At 42.9% G+C, this 20,587-nt stretch overlaps 1 protein-coding gene across 1 annotated transcript in view; it reads right to left on the bottom strand.

The window, feature by feature from the left end:
- Positions 1-20,587, bottom strand: part of NBEA (neurobeachin) — an 812,633-nt gene that overhangs the window by 522,536 nt on the left and 269,510 nt on the right. The window contains 1 exon segment of the mRNA XM_033948014.1: positions 317-471. Coding sequence (XP_033803905.1) covers positions 317-471 — 155 coding nt within the window.

The following is a 20,587-nucleotide window of genomic DNA, read 5'->3' as shown; positions in this document are numbered from 1 at the left end:
GTAAACTACTGAACGTTGTTCTTCGATGGTGCAAATTTTGCAATAAAGCGTCTGTGTTTCTGACTTCATGGCTGTCACATGACTAAAGGCCAAGCACTAGACTGTGTGTGGATGAACTATCAAACAGGCAATGTACGCATACATATGAGGCATTTTGCTAGCTCTGTTCCGGTTATCATATAATTTACCAATTGCCTTTAATTTTTGACTGGCCTTCGTACCTGCTCAAGATTTAAGATGAATGGAATAAAATTATTTTAATAAATAGACCTTTAAAGAACATGAAACAACAAAGAAGAAAAATGGAGCATAGTACCTGTTGTATTGATCATACTTTTTGGGGTGGCTCCTGTAGCAGCAAATATATTTGGTGTACTGCTTGGCATCAATCCTGCTCCAGCTGTAGCAGTTCCAACAGTGGTTACGGCTAGACTACCTGGAGGAGGTTTCTTCACAGGTACGACAACACTTCTGTAAAAAGAAGGATGGACAAAATATTGAAGAATCAAAACCAGGTCACAATTTTCAACTATAAGCAAATATATATTTACTCTTAGGCTATATGCATATGATAAACTTTAAGAACATAAGCAATGCCTCTGCTGGGTCAGACCTGAGGTCCATCGTGCCCAGCAGTCCGCTCACACGGCGGCCCAACAGGTCCAGGACCTGTGCAGTAATCCTCTATCTATACCCCTCTATCCCCTTTTCCAGCAGGAAATTGTCCAATCCTTTCTTGAACCGTACACTGCCCTATTACGCTCTCTGGAAGCGCATTCCAGGTGTCCACCACACGTTGGGTAAAGAAGAACTTCCTAACATTTGTTTTGAATCTGTCCCCTTTCAAATTTTCTGAATGCCCTCTTGTTCTTTTATTATTCGAAAGTTTGAAGAATCTGTCCCTCTCTACTCTCTCTATGCCCTTCATGATCTTGTAAGTCTCTATCATATCCCCTCTAAGTCACCTCTTCTCCAGGGAAAAGAGACCCAGTTTCTCCAATTTCTCAGCGTATGAAAGGTTTTCCATCCCCTTTATCAGATGTGTCACTCTCCTCTGAACCCTCTCGAGTAACGCCATGTACTTCTTAAGGTACGGCGACCAATATTGGATGCAGTACTCCAGATGCGGACGCACCATCACCTGATACAATGGCAGGATAACTTCTTTTGTTCTGGTTGTAATACCCTTCTTGATTATGCCTAGCATTCTGTTTGCCTTCTTAGTGGCCACTGCGCACTGTTCCGTCGGCTTCATTGTCATGTCCACCATTACCCCCAAGTCCCTTTCTTGGGTACTCTCATTTAATAACATCCCTCCCATCGTATAGTTGTACCTCGGGTTTCTGTTTCCCACATGTAATACTTTACATTTCTCAACATTGAACTTCATCTGCCATCTCGTCGCCCATTCCCCTAGTTTGTTCAAGTCCCTTTGCAATTCTTTGCAGTCCTCTTTAGTCCGAGCTCCATTAAATAGTTTGGTGTCGTCCGCAAATTTTATTATCTCACACTTCGTCCCTGTTTCTAGATCATTTATGAATATATTAAATAGCAGCGGCCCGAGCACCGAGCCCTGTGGGACCCCACTCGTGACCCTCCTCCAGTACGAATAGTGGCCCTTCACTCCTACCCTCTGTTTCCTACCCACCAACCAGTTTCTGATCCATCTATGTACGTCTCCTTTCACCCCATGGTTCTTCAGTTTCTGGAGTAGGCGTTCATGGGGCACCTTGTCAAAGGCTTTTTGGAAATCTAGATATATGATGTCTATGGGGTCTCCTTTGTCCATCCGTTTGTTAATTCCTTTGAAGAAGTGCAATAAGTTCGTTAGGCACGATCTCCCCTTGCAGAAACCATGTTGGCTGGTTATCAGAAGTTCATTTCTTTCAAAATGTTCATCGATGTTTTCTTTTATCAATGCTTCCGCCATTTTCCCCGGAACAGAGGTCAGACTCACCGGTCTGTAGTTTCCCGGGTCACCTCTTGATCCCTTTTTAAAGATGGGCGTAACGTTGGCTATCTTCCAGTCTTCTGGGATCATGCCTGTTTTCAGGAATAGATTGCAAATTTGCTGCAGTAGTTCCGCTATCTCCTCCTTCAATTCCTTCAGAACCCTTGGATGGATTCCGTCCGGACCCAGGGATTTGTCAGTTTTTAGTTTTTCTATCTGCCTGTGTACATCTTCAAGGCTCATTTCCATGGATGTTAATTTTTCTGCTTGATTTCCATTGAAGAATTGCTCATATGTTGGATGTGTTGGATATGTTGGATGTGTCTTCGTTTGTAAATACAGACGAAAAGAACATGTTAAGTCTTTCTGCCACTTCTTTCTCCTCCTTCACCACTCCCTTCCTGTCTCCGTCGTCCAGCGGTCCCACCTCCTCCCTAGCCGGTTGCTTCCCTTTAACATATCTAAAGAATGGTTTGAAATTTCGTGCTTCCCTGGCTAGCCTCTCTTCATACTCTCTTTTGACTTTTCGAACCACTCGGTGACATTCTTTTTGATACTTCCTGTGCTCTTTCCAGTTCCCCTCAGTTTTGTCCTTTTTCCATTTCTTGAATGAATTTTTCTTATTGCCTATCGCTTCCTTCACTATTTTAGTTATCCACGCCGGGTCTTTTGTTCGACTCTTTTTTGCACCCCTTTCTGAATCTGGGGATATACAGATTTTGCGCCTCGCTCACCATGTTCTGGAGAAAAGATCAGGCATGTTCTACCGTTTGCCATTTTTTGGAAGTGTTCCTAAGTTTCTTCCTTACCATTTCTCTCATTGCTTCGTAGTTTCCTTTCCTGAAGTTGAAAGTTGTCGCTATGGTTCTCTTTCATTTCGGTATTCCTACCTCAACCTTGAACTTGATCATGTTATGATCGATGTTTCCCAACAGTCCCACTACCTCTACTTCAAAAGACAAAGATTACTTTTTTAAAAAATCAACTTCTCTAGATAAATAGGCTATGAAAAAACTGCCCATCCATTCCCTGGACAAAAGTTAAACACTTCCACATTTTTACCCATGAGTAAAAGAAAGTGCACTTGAAGTATAATTAGGCCAGGGAAGGCAATACCTTGTGTTATTTTTTTGCTTAGGGTCCTATGTAGTAAACATTTTTTCACAGACACAAAAAAGGAGAAATCTTTTGTTAAGACCCAAGCAGGTTATTAATTTTTTTTAACCAAAAAAAGCAAGGGCAAATCTCTGCAGATAATTTTCATTTGAGAATGAATGCAAAATTGATGGGTTAAATTGTTCATGGAGTTTTTATTTGCCTGCTCAATTTAGATAACTGCCTGCACTGATTAAAAGAACTTTCATTCTTCTGGCTTGGCAGAATTTTAATAGTAAAAGTACCAGCATAATTTCACTTTGAAATTTTTTTTTTTAATTTTTAATTTATCATTTCAATACATCCAAAATACATAGATGTAAAAGGAAATATAGTGGTACCTTGGATTACGAGCATAGTCCGTTCCAGGAGCATGCTCGTAATCCAAAATGCTCATTTATCAAAGCGAGTTTCCCCATAGGAAATAATGGAAACTCGCTTTGATGCGTTCCCCTCCCCATGAGAACCGGCATTGCTCCCCCAGAAGGCCCCCCCTGTGATCCGGTGCCCCACCACCACCACGATCCACCCCCCCTCCCCCGACGCGATTGGGCACCCCCGCCGCTTCTTACCCTTATCTGGGCACTGGCATGTCCTGTGCTTGGTGCCGGTGCTCGAAGATCGGCCTCCTCTTCTGCTGGGCCTTGAGCATGCGCAGATGCCCCAGCGCCAAATCAAAACATCAAAAAAAGTAACTTAACTGAAAAGTGAAGCAGGAACTAATCTCTGAGACTCAAAATGAAACGCGTCCGGAAAACAGGTTCAACCGAGCCGGCTTCGGGGAAGAACCCTTCTTCAGGAACCCATGAACCCGACGAAAAAGAGTGAGGGCGGCTGGAGGGCGGGGAAGGGTTCTTCCCTGAAACCGGCTCGGTTGAACCTGTTTTCCGGAAGCGTTTCATTTTGAGTCTCAGAGATGAGTTCCTGCTTCACTTTTCAGTTAAGTTACTTTTTTTGATATTTTGATTTGGCGCTGGGGCTTTGGCTGGTAGGGTTCATCCAGGGATCGCTCAGGTTCCACCTGTTATTCACTTAGTTAATTTACTTGCTTTTGATTCGTGAACATTTTTCACTTGATTTATCGCACGCCCAGGGTGCTCAGTGATGGTGTACGGGTGGGGGTATATTACCTCTACCTGAGTTATGAAGTATTGGAGCTAGTCTCCCCTTACTGCTTGCTCACACTGAGAGCACCCTTAATACTTGATATCATCTTGTTAGCCTTTACGCGCCTTGCGTGGTGGGCATAGTTTTAGTTCCTGAGTGCCCCCTTTGTGAACCCCTTTTTGGACTATTTCTGCCTTATTGTTGTGTTGATCTACTATGTCAGCATCCATCTGTCAATCAATGCTTTTCATAATGCTGCATATTAGATGCCATACAAGATTGCTAAAATACAATTCAGAGACTCCTCTAACCTTTGCTGGTTTTGTTCACAAGAACCATGTACACTTCCTTACCTTCTGTTCCACTACTCTAATGTACAAATTTTTTGAAGTCTCTTAAACAACATTTCTGCCATTTTGAGTCTTGATAAATCATTGTCTATCACTTATAAGATAATTTTTCTGCATTCCTCAAACCCTGATATTAATATTCCTGATTCTCAAAGGAAACTATTCAGTATTATGCTTGCTTTAGCTATCTATTTAATTATATGTAATTGGAAAGATAATTCATGCTTAAATTCTTCAGAATGAAGGAATTATCTCTGCTCCATCAAAATTATGAGGACATTACTGCAATTAAGAATCACAGTTTATCTAGCTTTTGCAAAACGTGGGCACCTATTGATAATTTCTGTAATAACACTTTATATTGATGTTATGTGTTTATATCACATTACTTTGACATTGTATGTTAATTAAAGCTTGTGAATATTTATTCATAACATTATTCTGATGTGCACCTCTGTTCATCTATAACTGTTCATGTTCAACTAAAACCAAATAAAATGTTGTGCAAAAAAACCTGTTTCAAAAGGGAAACCCCCCCCCCCTTGCCAGATGCAAGTGGAGTAAATGAATTTTTAGTGACATGTTGCATTTGAGATCACAGAATGCTTTAAGCATCGTTTCCACCATTTGGACACAGTCTGGTGCCTTCCTATTCCCCAGAAAATTCTCAGTTACATTCTTCAATGCTATCCATGCACTTTTCTCAGGTCCTTGCAAGACTTTATCAAAATGCCTGTCTCTCAGCAATTCTCTTATTTGTGGCCTCACAAAAATGCCTTCCTTTAGCTTCTGAGCATTTATGAAAGGACATTTTTCATGTAGTGAAATCCTTCACCTTCCTTGTTCATAGCCTTAACAAAGTTCTTCATAAGTCCTAGCTTTATGTAAAGAGGTGTCAATAGCATTTGGTTCAGATAGACAAGAGGATGGTGAATTACATTTTTTCTTCCAGCAGGACCCAAATTATTACAAAGTGGCCAGTCTTCAATGATGTAATGGGATCCTCTCTCGGCTCTCCCACTCACAAATAAAACAGCAGTACTTTGTGTAGCCCAACTACAGACCAAATAAAAATCAGCATAAATCTGCCACTTGTACTCGCTGTACTTAATATGATTTAAAAGGAGCTGCAAATTTTCATAAGTTTCTTTCATGTGGATAGTGTGACCAATAGGAATAGATGGATATATGTTTCCGTTATGCAAAAGCACTGCCTTCAGACTTAGCTTTGACGCATCAATGAACAAGCGCCATTCATTAGGGTCATGATTTTGACCAAATGTTTGGAATAATCCATTTATGTCATGACAAAATGTCAATGAGTCTGTCATAGAGAAATGTTCCACGAGGGCCTTGTGATGATTTCGGAACATGGAGATGTTGGTCTCAGGTGACAAGAGATTCCATTGACAAAGCCCAGAGCCTAAGAGTTCAGCTTATCTGTTAAATAAAGTAAGATCTCGAATGAAGTCATTTAATTCTGCCTGAGTTGTTAATTGAGGCTCACCTGAACTTGAAATCAAGAACTCAATATCATTTTCAGATTCCAGTTCCATAGATTCATCAGCACATGCTTCAGAGCCTTCTTCCAATCCAATGTATAAGTTCCAGGTGGTTTTGGAATTGGAAGACTGTCATCATGAGGCACAGGTCATATTCCAGATTAGGATATTGAATTTGACTCTTTGTTTTCAAAGAAAATCCAGACACTTTTGTTAAGCAGAAATAACAATCTGTGAAATGGTCCTTCTGTTCCCTCCAAACCACTGAAACAGCAAATGACACCAATAGACGAATGCCTTTCAGCCATGCTCCAAGGTTCTTGGCACAAGATTTACAACACACATGAGGTGCCCAAACCTTATCTTGATCTCAAATTTTGCAGCCAAAATAGAATTCATAGGCTTTCCTTATGAGTGAAATCATATTTCCCTTCTGAGACTTAACTGTATACTCCACACAGGCGTAATAGAAGACGTCAGGGTGGTTCACACATTTTCTTGACATTATACTAACAAAACAACAAAAATGTTTCAAAAGCAACAACTTGATAATTAAGAAGCAAAATCCAGATACAAAATTGACGACTTAATCTCAACTGTGCTGATAAAGCTTGAAAATTGCTGATGATGCAATACAGTACATTGCTGATGATGAAATAGATCTACAGAGAACTGCATATCCACCTCCTCACCCATAATAATTTAATTATATAGCACATTATTATATCATTAAAATTAATACTTTAGCATAAAAATCTAATTTGAGGCAAACTTGTAATATTTCAGAGATTGTTATAACATTTACTCCAAGCATTAGAAAATATAGCGAAAATGTTAATTTTTATATTATAATGCTCTTTTACCAAAAATCAGAGGGTTATACTGAAAAATTAAGGTCAGTTTTGAATTCAGCAACTCCAAATCACTATAGAACACCCACTACAATTCATGCCCCCAAAACTTTTGTTGCACAGTTATCTTTTAATAGGGCATCTACAGTATATAGTGTCAAAAAGGTACCTATTCTAACCCCTCCCTTTTTTTAAATAGGTAACATAGGTACCTATGTGATGTTATAGAACAAACCTGCATAATGACCCCCCCCCCCCTTTCAGTACTGCATAAATTGTTTCAAAAAATGTATGCCCACTTGCAAACGGGTGCATACAAGAGCATACTACATTTTTAACTGTGTATCCTTCAGGACCTTGAGAATATCAATCAATCAATTTATTTATTGAGATTAGCCACTTTATTCAAATCTGCTCCCACAGCTTTTACAGAAATAAAAAGTGGCATCGCAAAATTGACATTTACACATAACTTATTTACAAGTAGAAACACTTTAAAGATACAAGATTCACAAGTTTACAATTACCTTTTTTGATCAAGTAATCTTTATTAAGTTTTATCAATAAATTATAGCACTAACAAACAAGAACAAATCAGAAACTAACAAAAACAATGTCACATTGTCATTATATAATCTTTCAAGGAGCAGGAGATACCATGATACATCTATTAGAAAAAAAGACTATATAGTGTAATACGCACTAGTTAAGTCCACTATATAAAGTGGAAATATATCTAATACTGTTCTAGACAATCTTGCAATAATCCACAATTGGCTTCCAAATTCTTTTAAATTTCATGTTTTCCTTTCTCTGATATTCCCTTTCATAGCGCACCATGAGACAGACAGAGTTCCATCAAAAAAAGAGAAAGATATCATGGTAGTACACATAAAAAGATATTACAAATCTAGTAATTTATATTTACGAACATTTGGGGCTCCTTTTACTAAGGTGTGCTAGCGTTTTTAGCACATGCACAAAATTACCGCATGCTACACCACGAGCTATTCTTCCAGAATAACGCCAGCTCAATGCTGGCGTTAAGGTCCAGCACGGGGGCAATTTAGCATGTGCTATTCTGCACGTTAAGGCCCTAATGTACCTTAGTAAAAGGAGTTCTTGATTTTTCAAATTTTCAAAAATAAAAAGCAAGCTACAAAAATAAATGCTAATTAATTGTGAACTCCTCCCAGCTGACCAACCACTACAATAAATCATTGCTTCCTACTGAACTTCCTTATTCTACAATAATCTGTTACACTGAACAAAACACAAAATAGTCAACCAGTTAATATATAAAAATATAAATATAAAATATAAAAATTATTGTGATTATTTGTGATATAAAAGGTGAACTTTTTCCTATTTTAGCAAGATAACTTGTCTATAAAATGCTGTTTGAGTAAACCAAATAATATATAAGCATTTACAAAAAGATAATTCACATTTAAATATATATATATATATATATATACACAGTATAAACAATGATAAATTTTAAGAGATCATAAAAACCTGTTTGCAATAAGAATGTGAAATTATGAAGCATCTCACTGAAACACGATAAAAGATGTGTGGAGGGGTTTTTAGACTAAGAAAACTGAACAACTGCTTAGCCCCTATATCCACTACAACTGAGAAAACAAGACTAACGTATTCAGAACCTGTCACAATAGCATGTCACTTGACTATCACATAAAAGCACACCTTACATTAAAGGACATTTCAAAATTTAGCAGCTATACTCTATCACAGAAATCTGTCTGCAAAGCTTGAGATATAATTATGGAAACATAAGGACGGATGAGGCAGAAGGTAGCAATATCCTGAAAATTAATTGAAAAATGCAGTTGTCCAGAAGTACTTGTGAGTAAGAGGTCTATGAAAGGCTGTTCGGAGCTTCTGACTTTGAAGTGAAATTTTTGATGTTGTCACTCTCAATCTACTGAATAGCTGATAGACAATCAAACCCTTCTGGCTGCCTGGCAGTTCATTTTGCTGGCAGGTGGCAAACAATTAGACACACCAATTTGTGCATCCTGATGACATTAAAGCATGAAACTAAGTTGTATAGAGGGCCTAGTGATTTGTGTGAAAGCATTTCAAAAATAATACTCTTTGCCTTGGCAACTCATTTCAGACTGCCACCTCCCATTATGGTTTTGAACGGTGAAGACGACAGGCTTGAGTTATGTGTGGAGCAAGGCTGCTTCTGTTCAATCCGTCATCAGTGCCCCTCGAGACCTCAATCCCCTCCTTTCATCAATATCACCTCATCATTTACATTTCATAGTTACTCTAGCTGCTTCATAAATTAACTCCACAAGAGTCATTTTATTGCAATATGTTAGAAAATTCTTTGTACTTCTACATTTCTTCTTTAACTTAATATACTATAATGATGAAGAACACACCGCATATATTCATCAGCACATCCCATTTAAAAACCACTATGGGGCCATTTCACTAAGCTGCATTAAGAAGCTAATGCAAGGTTTACTGTTCAGCAGATTTACAAATCTACTGCCTCTTGTGCTAAAAAGGCAGTCATTGATGTAAAAATCCTGTGTTCACTGCCTAATGCAGGCATGGATAAGATCTGAACATGATATTGGCAGGTGGAGGTTTGGTCAGATATGAATATCACATGGATCGGTTTCTGGGATCAGTTAATTGTGATTACAGGATGTGGAGTGATCTGGAAAAAGAGATTAGGTTCTTACTTTGCTAATATCTTTTCTATTAGATAGGTGTGTCATTCTGGATGAGTAGGTTATATCCCTGTGCTCGTGAGCCTTGCAGAAGGAATCCACCCTGGATTTTGAATCCCTCCTAATTCACAGAGGGCTTTGCTGACCCCTGCAGTTAGTTCCAAAGCAGGCAATAGCACCTTCTAGAAACACATTTATGAAGTAGAGGTACGGGAAAACTCCCCAATAAAGAAATCTGTTCTTTGAAATTATAACAAACATGTTCATTGAACAACCAAAGCAGCGAAACAATCAAGCCAAACAGAAGCATTAATGGAACTCAAATAATACCCCAAAGTGTCCTTGCAATAGATTATTCTTCATACCTTTAAGGTCTGACTGGCATCCAACTTGCAGGTATGGATAAGAGCAATCTGAGTGAGACAGTAGGCAGGTGCAGGAATAACTGATAGCGTGGGGGTCCAGAATGACACACCTATCTACTAGAAAAGATATTAGCAAGGTAAGAACCTAATCTCTTTTCTAGTGTAAGAGGTGTGTCATTTTGGACGACCAGGAAGTACAAAAGCAGTCCCAGAAATCTAGGGTGGATCTACTGCACTGGCTTGTAACAATGAGGACTGAAAGGCAGAGTCCTCCCTTGCCACCACATCCACCCTGTAAACGTTAGAAAATGTATGTAGAGTGGACCAAGTCACCATCCTACAAATCTCCTCGGGGAAGACTGCCCAAACTTCTGCTCCAGATGAAGCCATGTGTCTAATCGAATGTGCTTTCATGATAACAGGAAACTGCTTCCCAGAAACAATATACAATGGAACCTTGGTTTACGAGCATAATTTGTTCCAGAAGTATGCTCGTAAACCAAATTGCTTGTATATCAAAGCGAGTTTCCCCATTGGAAGACAAACTCACTTTGATCCGTTCCACCTCGTCCAACCCCTCCCCCTCCCGAGGCTACCGGCGCTGCTCCGTTTCCCCCCCCCCCCTGAGGCCAACGATGCTACTCCACACACACCCTCCCGTGATCCGGCATCCCCCTCTGCGAACTGGCATTCTCCCCCCCGGCTCACGTCGTCCCCCCTCCCCTGTGATTCTACATCCCCCCTCCCGAGCACCGAAACGAAAACCCTTACCCCGATTGGGCACCGGCACCAGCACCAACGCATAGGACATGCCGGTGCCGGTGTCCAAAAATCCTCCCTCTTCTGGGCTGGGCGGTGCGTCAAAGGAGATCCTCCCTGTTGCCTGTGCTGGGCTGGGCTTTGAGCATTTGCACATGCTCAAAGCCTTCTGATCTCGCTCTCTCCGAGATTCTCAGATTCAGAATCTCGGAGAGAGCGAGATCAGAAGGCTATGAGCATGCGCAAATGCTCAAAGCCCAGTCCAGCCCAGCACAGGCAACAGGGAGGATCTCCTTTGACGCACCGCCCAGCCCAGAAGAGGGAGGATCTTCGGGCAATGGCATGTCCTATGCGTTGGTGCTGGTGCCGGTGCCCAATCGGGGTAAGGGATTTCGTTTCGGTGCTCGGGCGGGGGGGGGAGGATGCCGAATCGCAGGGGATGGCGCTCGTAATTCGAGTCAAACTCGGTTTCCGAGGCACCGATTTTGCGAATGTTTTGCTCGTCTTGCAAAACACTCGCAAACCAGTGCACTCGTAAACCGAGGTTTGACTGTTTGCTGAGGAAATGGCCCTGTGGATTCACATCTAGCAATTGTGGACTTGGAAGCTGGTGCACCACGTCTAGCTGGATTTATCAGCACAAAAAAGATGGTCAGATAGCCTGAACTCGTTAGTTATTTCATGGTATCGGTGAAGCACCCTTTTAATACCAAACTTCTTCAGAATCCAGTTCTTTTTCTTGGAACCAGTGAACTGGAATGCTGGCAATCTGACTTCTTGAATTACATGGAATGCAGAAACCAACTTCAGCAGGAAGAACATAAGAATAGCCTTACTAGGCCAATGGTCCATTTAGCCCAGTAGCCTGTCCTCACTGTGGCCAATCCAGGTCACTAGTACTTGGCAAAAACCCAAAGAGTAGCAACATTCCAAGCTACTGATCCAGGGCAAGCAGTGGCATCCCCCACATTTGTCTCAATAACAGACTATGGACTTTTCCTCCAGGAAATTTTTCAAACTTTTATTAAAACCAGCTAAGCTATCCACTCTTACCATAACCTCTGGCAATGCATTCCAGAGTTTAACTATTCTCTGAGTGAAAAAATATTTGGTTTTAAAAGTATTTCCCTGAACTTCATTGAGAACAATGCACAAATAGACTCTAGCTTCAGTAAATTTAAGGAAAGCCTCTCTGCAAGAAAGAGCCTGTAACTCTGAGACCCTTCTTGCTGAAGTAATGGCTACAAAAAAAAAACCCAAACATTTTGAGCTTCAGATCCATCAAGGATACTTCCTTCAGTGGCTCATATGGAGCTTGGCTGAGCCCCTTAAAAATCACATGAAGATTCTAAGAAAAGAATATTGGTTTTACTAAGGGTCTGATATGCAGTGCTCCTTTTGGGAATCTATCTATGTCTGGATTTGACGCCAGTGTAGATCTGTGGTCTCGAGCACTAAAACAATAATCTTGCTACTTGGACTCTAAAGGATGCCACCATAAGCCCCCTGTCAAGAATGGCTTAGAGGAAACTAAACACCACTGAGACCAGAGCAGAGAATGGTTCATTTTCCTGGATGCTGGAAAGTTTCCCAAACCTTAGCATAGGCAGAGACTGTTGTCTGCTTTTTAGATCTGAGAAGAGTAACAATGAATACCTCCGATTACCCTTTGCATGTCATAGCCTCACGCTCAAGAACGATGCCATAAGAGCAAAGTGATCTAGATCTTCTATGACCACTGGACCCTGAGAAAGTAGGTCTGGTTTCGACTGTAGCCTGAGACTGGGACCTGTCTGAAGATGCACTAGATTTGCATACCATGGTCTGCCCAGTCAAATGGAGCCACAAGAATGATTTTCCTCCAATGGCTTGCGATCCTGTGGAGGATCCTCCCTATATTGGGCCATGGAGGAAACCTGTGCAACAGCTCACTTTGCATCTATGACTAGACCAGAGCGTCCAGACCTGCACTTCTGGGTTTGGACCTTCGACTGAAGAATCTGTCTTCCTTCCTGTTTTGTGCTGCTTTCATGAGGTCGAATGTCAGGCAACCTCAGCGACTAACAGTGGTTTGGAAGGCTGATGCAGACAGCGTCCACTTACCCATCCAAGGTCTGTCTGTTGAAGAAATTAATTCGAGAGAAATTGTCCTCTCCTGCTATGTGCACCACTTAGAGAACCTGAAGATGAAACTGCCCATTTGAAAAGTAAGTGGGCTTCCAGACGCCTCTCTGGCGGTTGACATAGGCCACTGCAGTAGCATTGTCTGAGAAGACTCAGACCACCTGAACTTCCAGTGTCTTCTGCAGCTTCTGTATGGTCAGCCAAATGGCCAGAAGTCCCAGCCTGTTGATCAACCACTTTCTCTAAGCAGTCAACCAATATCTCTGAATTAGATGATGGTTGCAGTGAGCTCTCCAGCCGAAGAGACTGTCATCTGAAATCACAAATACCCAGGAAGGTATAAGTAGAGATATGTCCTCGGTTAGTGACCGAGAATGCAGGCACCAGTCCAAACTGGCCTGGGCTTCCAGAGTCCAGGGCAGGAGAATTTCCATCTGAGAGATCAATGTGATAAAGCATTTTGGAGAGGACACATGTGGGCTTTCGCCCAGGGAACCACATCTATTGTGGCCGCTCTGGAACCTAGCACTTGGAGATAGTGCCTTGCTGGCGGAGTGGGTTTGGCTAGCAAGCTCGTAATGAGACAAAGCTTCTGTGTGCCTCTGGAAGATAGACACAGCTATATGCTGTGCTGAACAAGACACCTAGATACTCCAGGGACTGGGTTGGAGTCAAATGGCTCCTTTGGAAATTTACTATCCAACCCAAGCTCTGTAGAACTTGGATCGCCTGAGACACCTTGCTATCCTTCGGCTAATGATGGGGCTCCAATCAGACAGTCATTCACATATTAACCTGTAAACCCATCTTTCCCAGGTGGGCAACCACTACTACCATCACCTTGGTGAAAGTGTGAGGCAAGTCGCCAATCCAAAGAGAAGGGCCAAGAACTGGTAATGGTTTTCCAGAACATGAAACCTCAGGAATGTGCTGCAGCCTACCTCAGCTCCCAAGGAGAAGAAACACTTCCTTAAATAGAACGTCCTTCCAGCACTGAATCTTCAGGCTTCTAGTCTGATCAGTGTTTGAATGAGCTTCCAACCCCCACGGACCATGGTCACACTAAAAAGGGGGGGAGTCCAAATGTAGCTAGCACCCTGCAAGACCCTGTTGAGCCCCCTTACAGATGCTTAACAGCCAGTGCTCAAACCCCTGCAAGCATTAGGTGAGTAATGATACCAGGGAATAGCTCAGATCTCCAAAAAAGGCTTCTGCAAGCTGGCCAATGGGTACCACAAGGGATCGGCCTGTCAGCTGCAGCCCTCAGTCTGCTTCTTCTCCACGCAAGCAGAGCTGGACCCTCAATTAGGTGAGCTCTTATCACTGAAAGATGAAGAAAATACACAAAAAAATTGAACAAAAATAATCAGAGCAGATCAGCCCCAACCAGATCCCCAATCAACCCCCATGGACCACAGATGCATTAAAAAAAGACGGGGTGACAAAACCTAGCTGGCACCCTGTGAAACCCTGCTGAGCCCACTACGGATGCCTAATATACAAAAAGGAAACCCTAAGATGCCAGACTCTGCATGCAGTATACCACCAGAGAAATAGAAAGAAAGGCATTTCTTCCTGAACAGTGCAAAATATAGATAGCAGATGTAAATTCTGAAACTACATTTCAATTGCTAAATTGAAAATAAAATCACTTTTCCTACCTTTGTTTACTGGTGATTTTATTTTTCTACATATCTTTTCCCAGTCTCTGGTCGCACTTCTGTCTGTGCTCTTAATTCTGTTTCTAGGGCCTTCTTATCCATTTGCTGTTTCTCTCTCCTTCTTCTCTTTCTGCCCTACATCCATCTTTGACATTAATTTTTAACATTTAACTTTCTTCTGTTTTTCTGTTTCCTCCTCAAATCTACTGTTCGATCTTTTCCCTTCCCATCTATCTATGCGCAGTATCTCCTCCCTCTCTCTTCCCTTCCCCACCATCCATGTGTGCCATCTCCTCCTTATTTCTTCTCCCCTATTCCCATCTATCTTAACAGCATTTCTTCTATCATCCCTTCCCCACCCCCTACCATTCCTGTGCACCATATCCTGCCTCTCTCACCTTCCTTTTCACCCCTTTGTACTCATCTCTTTCTTCGCTTTCCCTCTCCTATGATCTGACATCTCTCTTTCCCCTTTCCCCTTCCTATGGTCTGGGATCTTTATCCTTCCACAGTCTGGCATCTCTCTTCCATCCTTCCTTTCCCTCCTCCCCTCTTTGTGCTCTGGCATCTCTCTGTCTTCCCCTTCTCCTGCCTTAGTCTAGAATCTCTTCCTCCCCCTTCCTTTCCCTGGTCTGACATCCCTCTTTTCTTCACCCCTTCCCCATCTAGTAGTCCGACATCTCTTGCCTTCCCTTTCCCTCCCCCTTTGGTCTGGCATCTTTATCTGCCCCTTCCCTTTCTTCCCTGGAGGTCTGGGCATATTTCCTTCCCTTTCCTCCCCATCCCCATGTTCCAGCATCTCTCTTACCCTTCTCATGCTATTCATCCCCCCCCCACCCACCTTGGGATCCGATGCTTGCTCACCGTTCTTCATAGCAGCACTACTGTAAATCTTCAGGCTGACGGCAGCATCAGTGAAGTAAATATGCTGCGTTCGGCAACCCGGAAGCTTTCTCTCTGTTACTGTTTCCTGCTTATGTGGGGACAGAAAACAATAGCAGAGGAAAGCTTCTGGGTTGCCAGTTTACTTCACTCACACTGTAGGTGGCCCAAAGAGTTAGAGAAGTGCCGTTAGGAACGAGAATGATGATAAATTGCCTGGACCGGATGGTATGCATCCCAGGGTACTAAAAGAACTCAAACATGAAATTTCTGACCTGCTGTTAGTGATCTGTAACCTGTTGCTAAAATCGTCTGTAGTACTTGAAGATCAGAGGGTGGCCAGTGTTAAGCCGGTTTTTAAAAAGGGTTCCAGGGGAGATCTGTGAAATTACAGACCGGTAAACTTGACTTCACTGCTGGGCAAAATAGTGAAAAAAATTATAAAAACCAAACTTGTAGAACATGTAGACAAACATGATTTAATGACACGGAGTCAGCATGGGTTCAGCTGAGGGATATCTTGCTTCAACAATTTGCTTGACTTCTTCCAAGGTGTGAATAAACATGTGGATAAAGGTGAGCCGTTTGGTGTAGTGTATCTAGGTTTTCAGAAAGCTTTTGACAAAGTTCCTCATGAGAGGCTCCTGATAAAATTAAAGAGTCATGGGATAGGTGGCAAAGTTCAGTTGTGGATTAGGAATTGGTTATCAGCTAGAAAACAGAAGGTAGGGTTAAATGATCATTTTTCTCAATGGAGGAGAGTAAACAGTGGCGTGCATTAGGGGTCTGTACTGGGATCGGTGCTATTTAACTTATTTATAAATGATCTAGAAATTGGAACGATGAGGGAGGTGATTAAATTTGCAGATGACACTAAACTGTTCAAAGTTGTTAAAGCGCATGCAGATTGTGAAAAACTGCAGCCAGACCTTAGGAAATTGGAAGACCGGGCGTCCAAGTAGCAGATAAAATTTAATGTGGACAAATGCAAAGTGATGTACATTGGGAAGAATAACCCGAATCACAGTTACCAGATGCTAGGGTCCACCTTGGGGATTAGCGCCCAAGAAAAGGATCTGGGTGTCGTCGTAGACAATACAATGAAATCTGCTCAATGTGCAGCGACAGCCAAAAAATCAAACAGGATGCTAGGAATTATTAAAGGATGGTTAACAAGACTAAAGAATGTTATAATTCCCCTGTATCGTTCCTTGGTGTGATCTCATCTAGAGTAATGCATTCAATTCTGGTCTCTTTATTTCAAGAAATATATAGCAGCACTAGAAAATGTTCAAAGAAGAGCAATCAAGATTATAAAGGGGATGAACTCAAAAGGTTAAGGCTCTTCAGCTTGGAAAAGAGATGGCTGAGGGGAGATATGATTAAAGTCTACAGAATCCTGAGTGGAGTAGAATGGGTACAAGTGGATCGGTTTTTCATTCTGTCAATAATTACAAAGACTAGGGGACACTTGATGAAGTTACAAGGAAATACAGTGCTCCCTGGCAAATTTGCGGTCCATGATTCGCAGTCCCGGTCATTCGTGGTATTTTCCGGCCGTGAATGACTGGGCAGGAGAGGGCAGCCGGCGAGTGAAGTAAATCACTCATGGTATGCTCCGACCGCCTCTTCCTGTACTAGCAGCTTCCTGTCAAAGCAGCTCCTATGAGGCCCAATTTTAGAACAGGAAGAGGCGATCGGAGCATACCGCAAGTGATTTCCTTTACTTGCCGCCGCTCCAGCTGCCCTCTCCTGTCTTCCCTGCTAAAAACCATATTCGCGGTTTTTCAACATTCGCAGGGGTTCCTGGAACGGAACCCCCGCGAATATCAGGGGAGTACTGTACTTTCAAAACCAATAGGAGGAAACTTTTTTCACTCAAAGAATAGTTACGCTCTGGAACGGATATGGTAGCTGGTTTTGGGAAAGGTTTGGACAATTTCCTGGAGGAAAAGTCCATAGTCTGTTATTGATAAAGACATGGGGGAAGCCACTGCTTGTCCTGGATCGGTAGCATGGAATGTTGCTACTCCTTGGGTTTTGTCCAGGTACTAGGGACCTGGATTGGCCAATATGAGAATGGGCTACTGGGCTTGATAGACCATTGGTCTGACCCAATAAGGCTATTCTTATGTGGGCAGGTTTCTATTTCTATGATTTCTATTGGTACCTGTTTGAGCTTATCTTCCATTGATGAGGATCTCAGTTGACTACAGTCAGAATGGAGGTTGAACGCAGACTCTGTGCTTTAAACAGTAAGTAACCTTTTTTTTTTTTCCCCTGTGGGAGATGAGCTCTCCCAGCAGGGGGGGAGGGGGAGGGGGCAAAGAAGGGTGGGCGGCATGGGGCAGGGTGTTGTTTTGGCAAACAACATAAACATGGGTTCATTTTCTGATATAACCAAAATACTGCAGCAGTTCAGTAAACTGAAACCTACAGAAAACATCTGTTTGGGTCAGTTTCAAGTTGAAAAGGACTCCCAGGTATTCCAGTGATTGTTTGGGAGGCAAGATGACCCTGTCTGAAGTTGACAATCCAGCCCAGGTCCTCCAGCACCTGCTATACTGTGTCATCCCTCAGCCAACGAGGGAGCTCTGCTCAGCCAGTCATCCAAGGGTGAACCTGGAGACCCATCTTTTGCAGATAAGCCTCCACTACTACCATCACCCTTGGTGAAGGTTCAGGGTTCTGTCGCCAGCCCACAGGGCAGTGCTGAGAACTGGTAATGTTGTTTCAGAACATGAAACCGCAAAAATTTGTGGTGGGCCAGAAAAATAGAAATGTGCAAGTATGCCTCTGTGAGATCCAGAGAGGCAAGAAACTCTCCTGGGGCCACTGATGCTATGATCGAACACACAGTTTCCATTCAGAATCAAGGAATCTTGAGAGCCACATTCATGTGCTGAAGCTCCAGAATAAGCCTCCAATCTTCTGAGCCTATCTTGGCACAGAAAATGGAGGATCTGCCTGAGCCCGAGAGGTTGGGCGGTACTGGCTATATAGCTTGAATATGCAGCAAGTACTGAACGGTGGCTTGAACCCTAAGCGCTTTGTCTGGGAGAGCTGAAGAAGAGTCCACAAACCAATCTATCAGAGTTTGAGCAAATTCTAGCTTGTAACCTGACCGAATAATGTCCAAGGACCACTGGCTGGATGTAATGCACATCCAGGCAGGAAGAAACATTGAGAGCCAGCCCTCTATCTGCAGAGGGACAACCCTCGGCCTGGTGTCACTCACCCTTCTGGCAGAGGGTGCAGAACAGGAGGTGGAAGGCTGGGAATGCCTGTAGCCAGTATGAAATTATTGAAAGCTTTGGTAAATCTCTGCAATTTGGCATTTGCAATGCCTGAGCCTTGAAAATTAGAGCACTATCAGACACTATCGGGCAGAGTGTTAGACCGACAGTCCATCACAGAATCCATAAGGTCATCCTGATCTTTGCCAAACAATAACTGCCCCTTAAAAGGCAGCCTAGCCAAAGTAGCCTTGGAAGTGGAATCACCAGCCCACTGGTGAACCCAGAGCATTTGGCGGGCAGAGATGGAGTACACTGACACCTCTGTCAAAACTCTCATGAGGCCATATAATGCATCTGCCATATAATCTGTCCCAGCCATCAGAAGTTGAGGACGGGGATTTACTGCCTCACTCTCCAGGGTGCGAAGTCGAGAGAGACAGGTGTATGCTACAAACAACAATGTCGAAGCAACCTTGATACCTAAAGTAACTGCATCAAAAAGTTTCCTGAGGACCACATCCACCCGGCGCTCCTGCATGTCCTTTAACACACCACACTCACTGGGGAGAGAGGTGTGCTTAGTCATCTGTGGCACCAAATAATCCACCCTGGGCTGATCCCAAAGCTGCTGACACTCCTGTACCACAGGATACAAGTGGAACATAGCTCTAGCAATTTTCAGAGAACCCTCCAGAGAGTCAAACTGCTCTGAGACCAGAATACTCATATCAGGGTGCCAAGGAAAGATAGCTGACTGCGAGCGCACACCACATAGTCAGGAGGAAGAACTGGACAGAGCCAGCTGAGTGACTAAATTAAATTCCTGCAATGACTCAGATAAAGGTCTGGCAGGACTGCAAACTTAAATAAATGCAAGACAGTAGAATCATCCACAGTATCCAAGACCCCAGAGGGATCCGCAGATCCAGCACACAACTCCTGATCTCCCGCTCTGGGAAGCACTGCACCTGCAAACAAGGGATCAGTAAGGGAAAAATCAGCATCTGGGTCCTCCAGATCAGGATCAGGTAGAGCAAAAGCCGCAGCATGCTGAGGTAAAGCAGTGTCCAGTGGCATCACACCACTAAGAGATGCTGTGGAGGCAGATTAAGACTGTTCAGGGGGAGAACAGTTGGTCTGAAACTCTGACCATAAAAATTTCATAAATTTAGAAACAGTGGTCGGCTCCTGGGGTCAAAAGTCATTCTTAGATGACTTGCATTTGCGTTTCTTTGACTGCAGAGGGCCCGCAGGCTGGCTGACAGAAGTAATAGCCTTGCTGAGCCCCAAAAGTAATGACAGCCATCCCACCAGGCTGAGCGTTTGGTCACCTGATTCAGCAGGGGAGAAGTTAAATTGGACACTGTACCCCCCACTCCCCAGCTGCAGCACGTGGCACAAGGATGCTCTAAAAGTGGCTAATAGTCAGTCGCGCTCATCGCGCTGCTGTTGGGGGGAGTGTTTGGGAGGTTGGAACCTTCCATTATAGAGAAAACGGAACTTTTTCCGATTTTTTTCGGGAAAAGTTCTGTTTTCTCTATAATGTGGGAGGGTTGCACCCCCACACCCACCAACGGCAGCGCGAACAGTATGCAGTAAAGTGGGGGGGTTCCCCCCCACTGTCGGAGCTCTTTAAAACTAAGTTTTCCCGCGGCGCACTTGTGTCTTGCGCCAAATTGTCAGCGCTCAATTGTCGGTGCGCTGGTGTCTGGCGCGCGATTGTCCTGTCACCCTAAAAGCACTAAATTTGAGCAATCCTAATGTCTTTATCATTCCTCACTTACCGTCCTTTTTTTATTAATTTTACTTCAATGTATTTTAAACAACCTCTCCCTCCCCTACTTTCCTTCCATTTCATGTATGTTAATCTGAATTTGTCAAGTATTTTTAATATTTGATAAAATGTTTTTATTTACTTATTTTAACT

The sequence above is a fragment of the Geotrypetes seraphini genome, chromosome 6 (genome assembly GCF_902459505.1).
Source record: "Geotrypetes seraphini chromosome 6, aGeoSer1.1, whole genome shotgun sequence".
In the NCBI taxonomy this organism is placed as follows: domain Eukaryota; kingdom Metazoa; phylum Chordata; class Amphibia; order Gymnophiona; family Dermophiidae; genus Geotrypetes; species Geotrypetes seraphini.
This window is presented reverse-complemented; position numbering and strand designations above follow the sequence as displayed.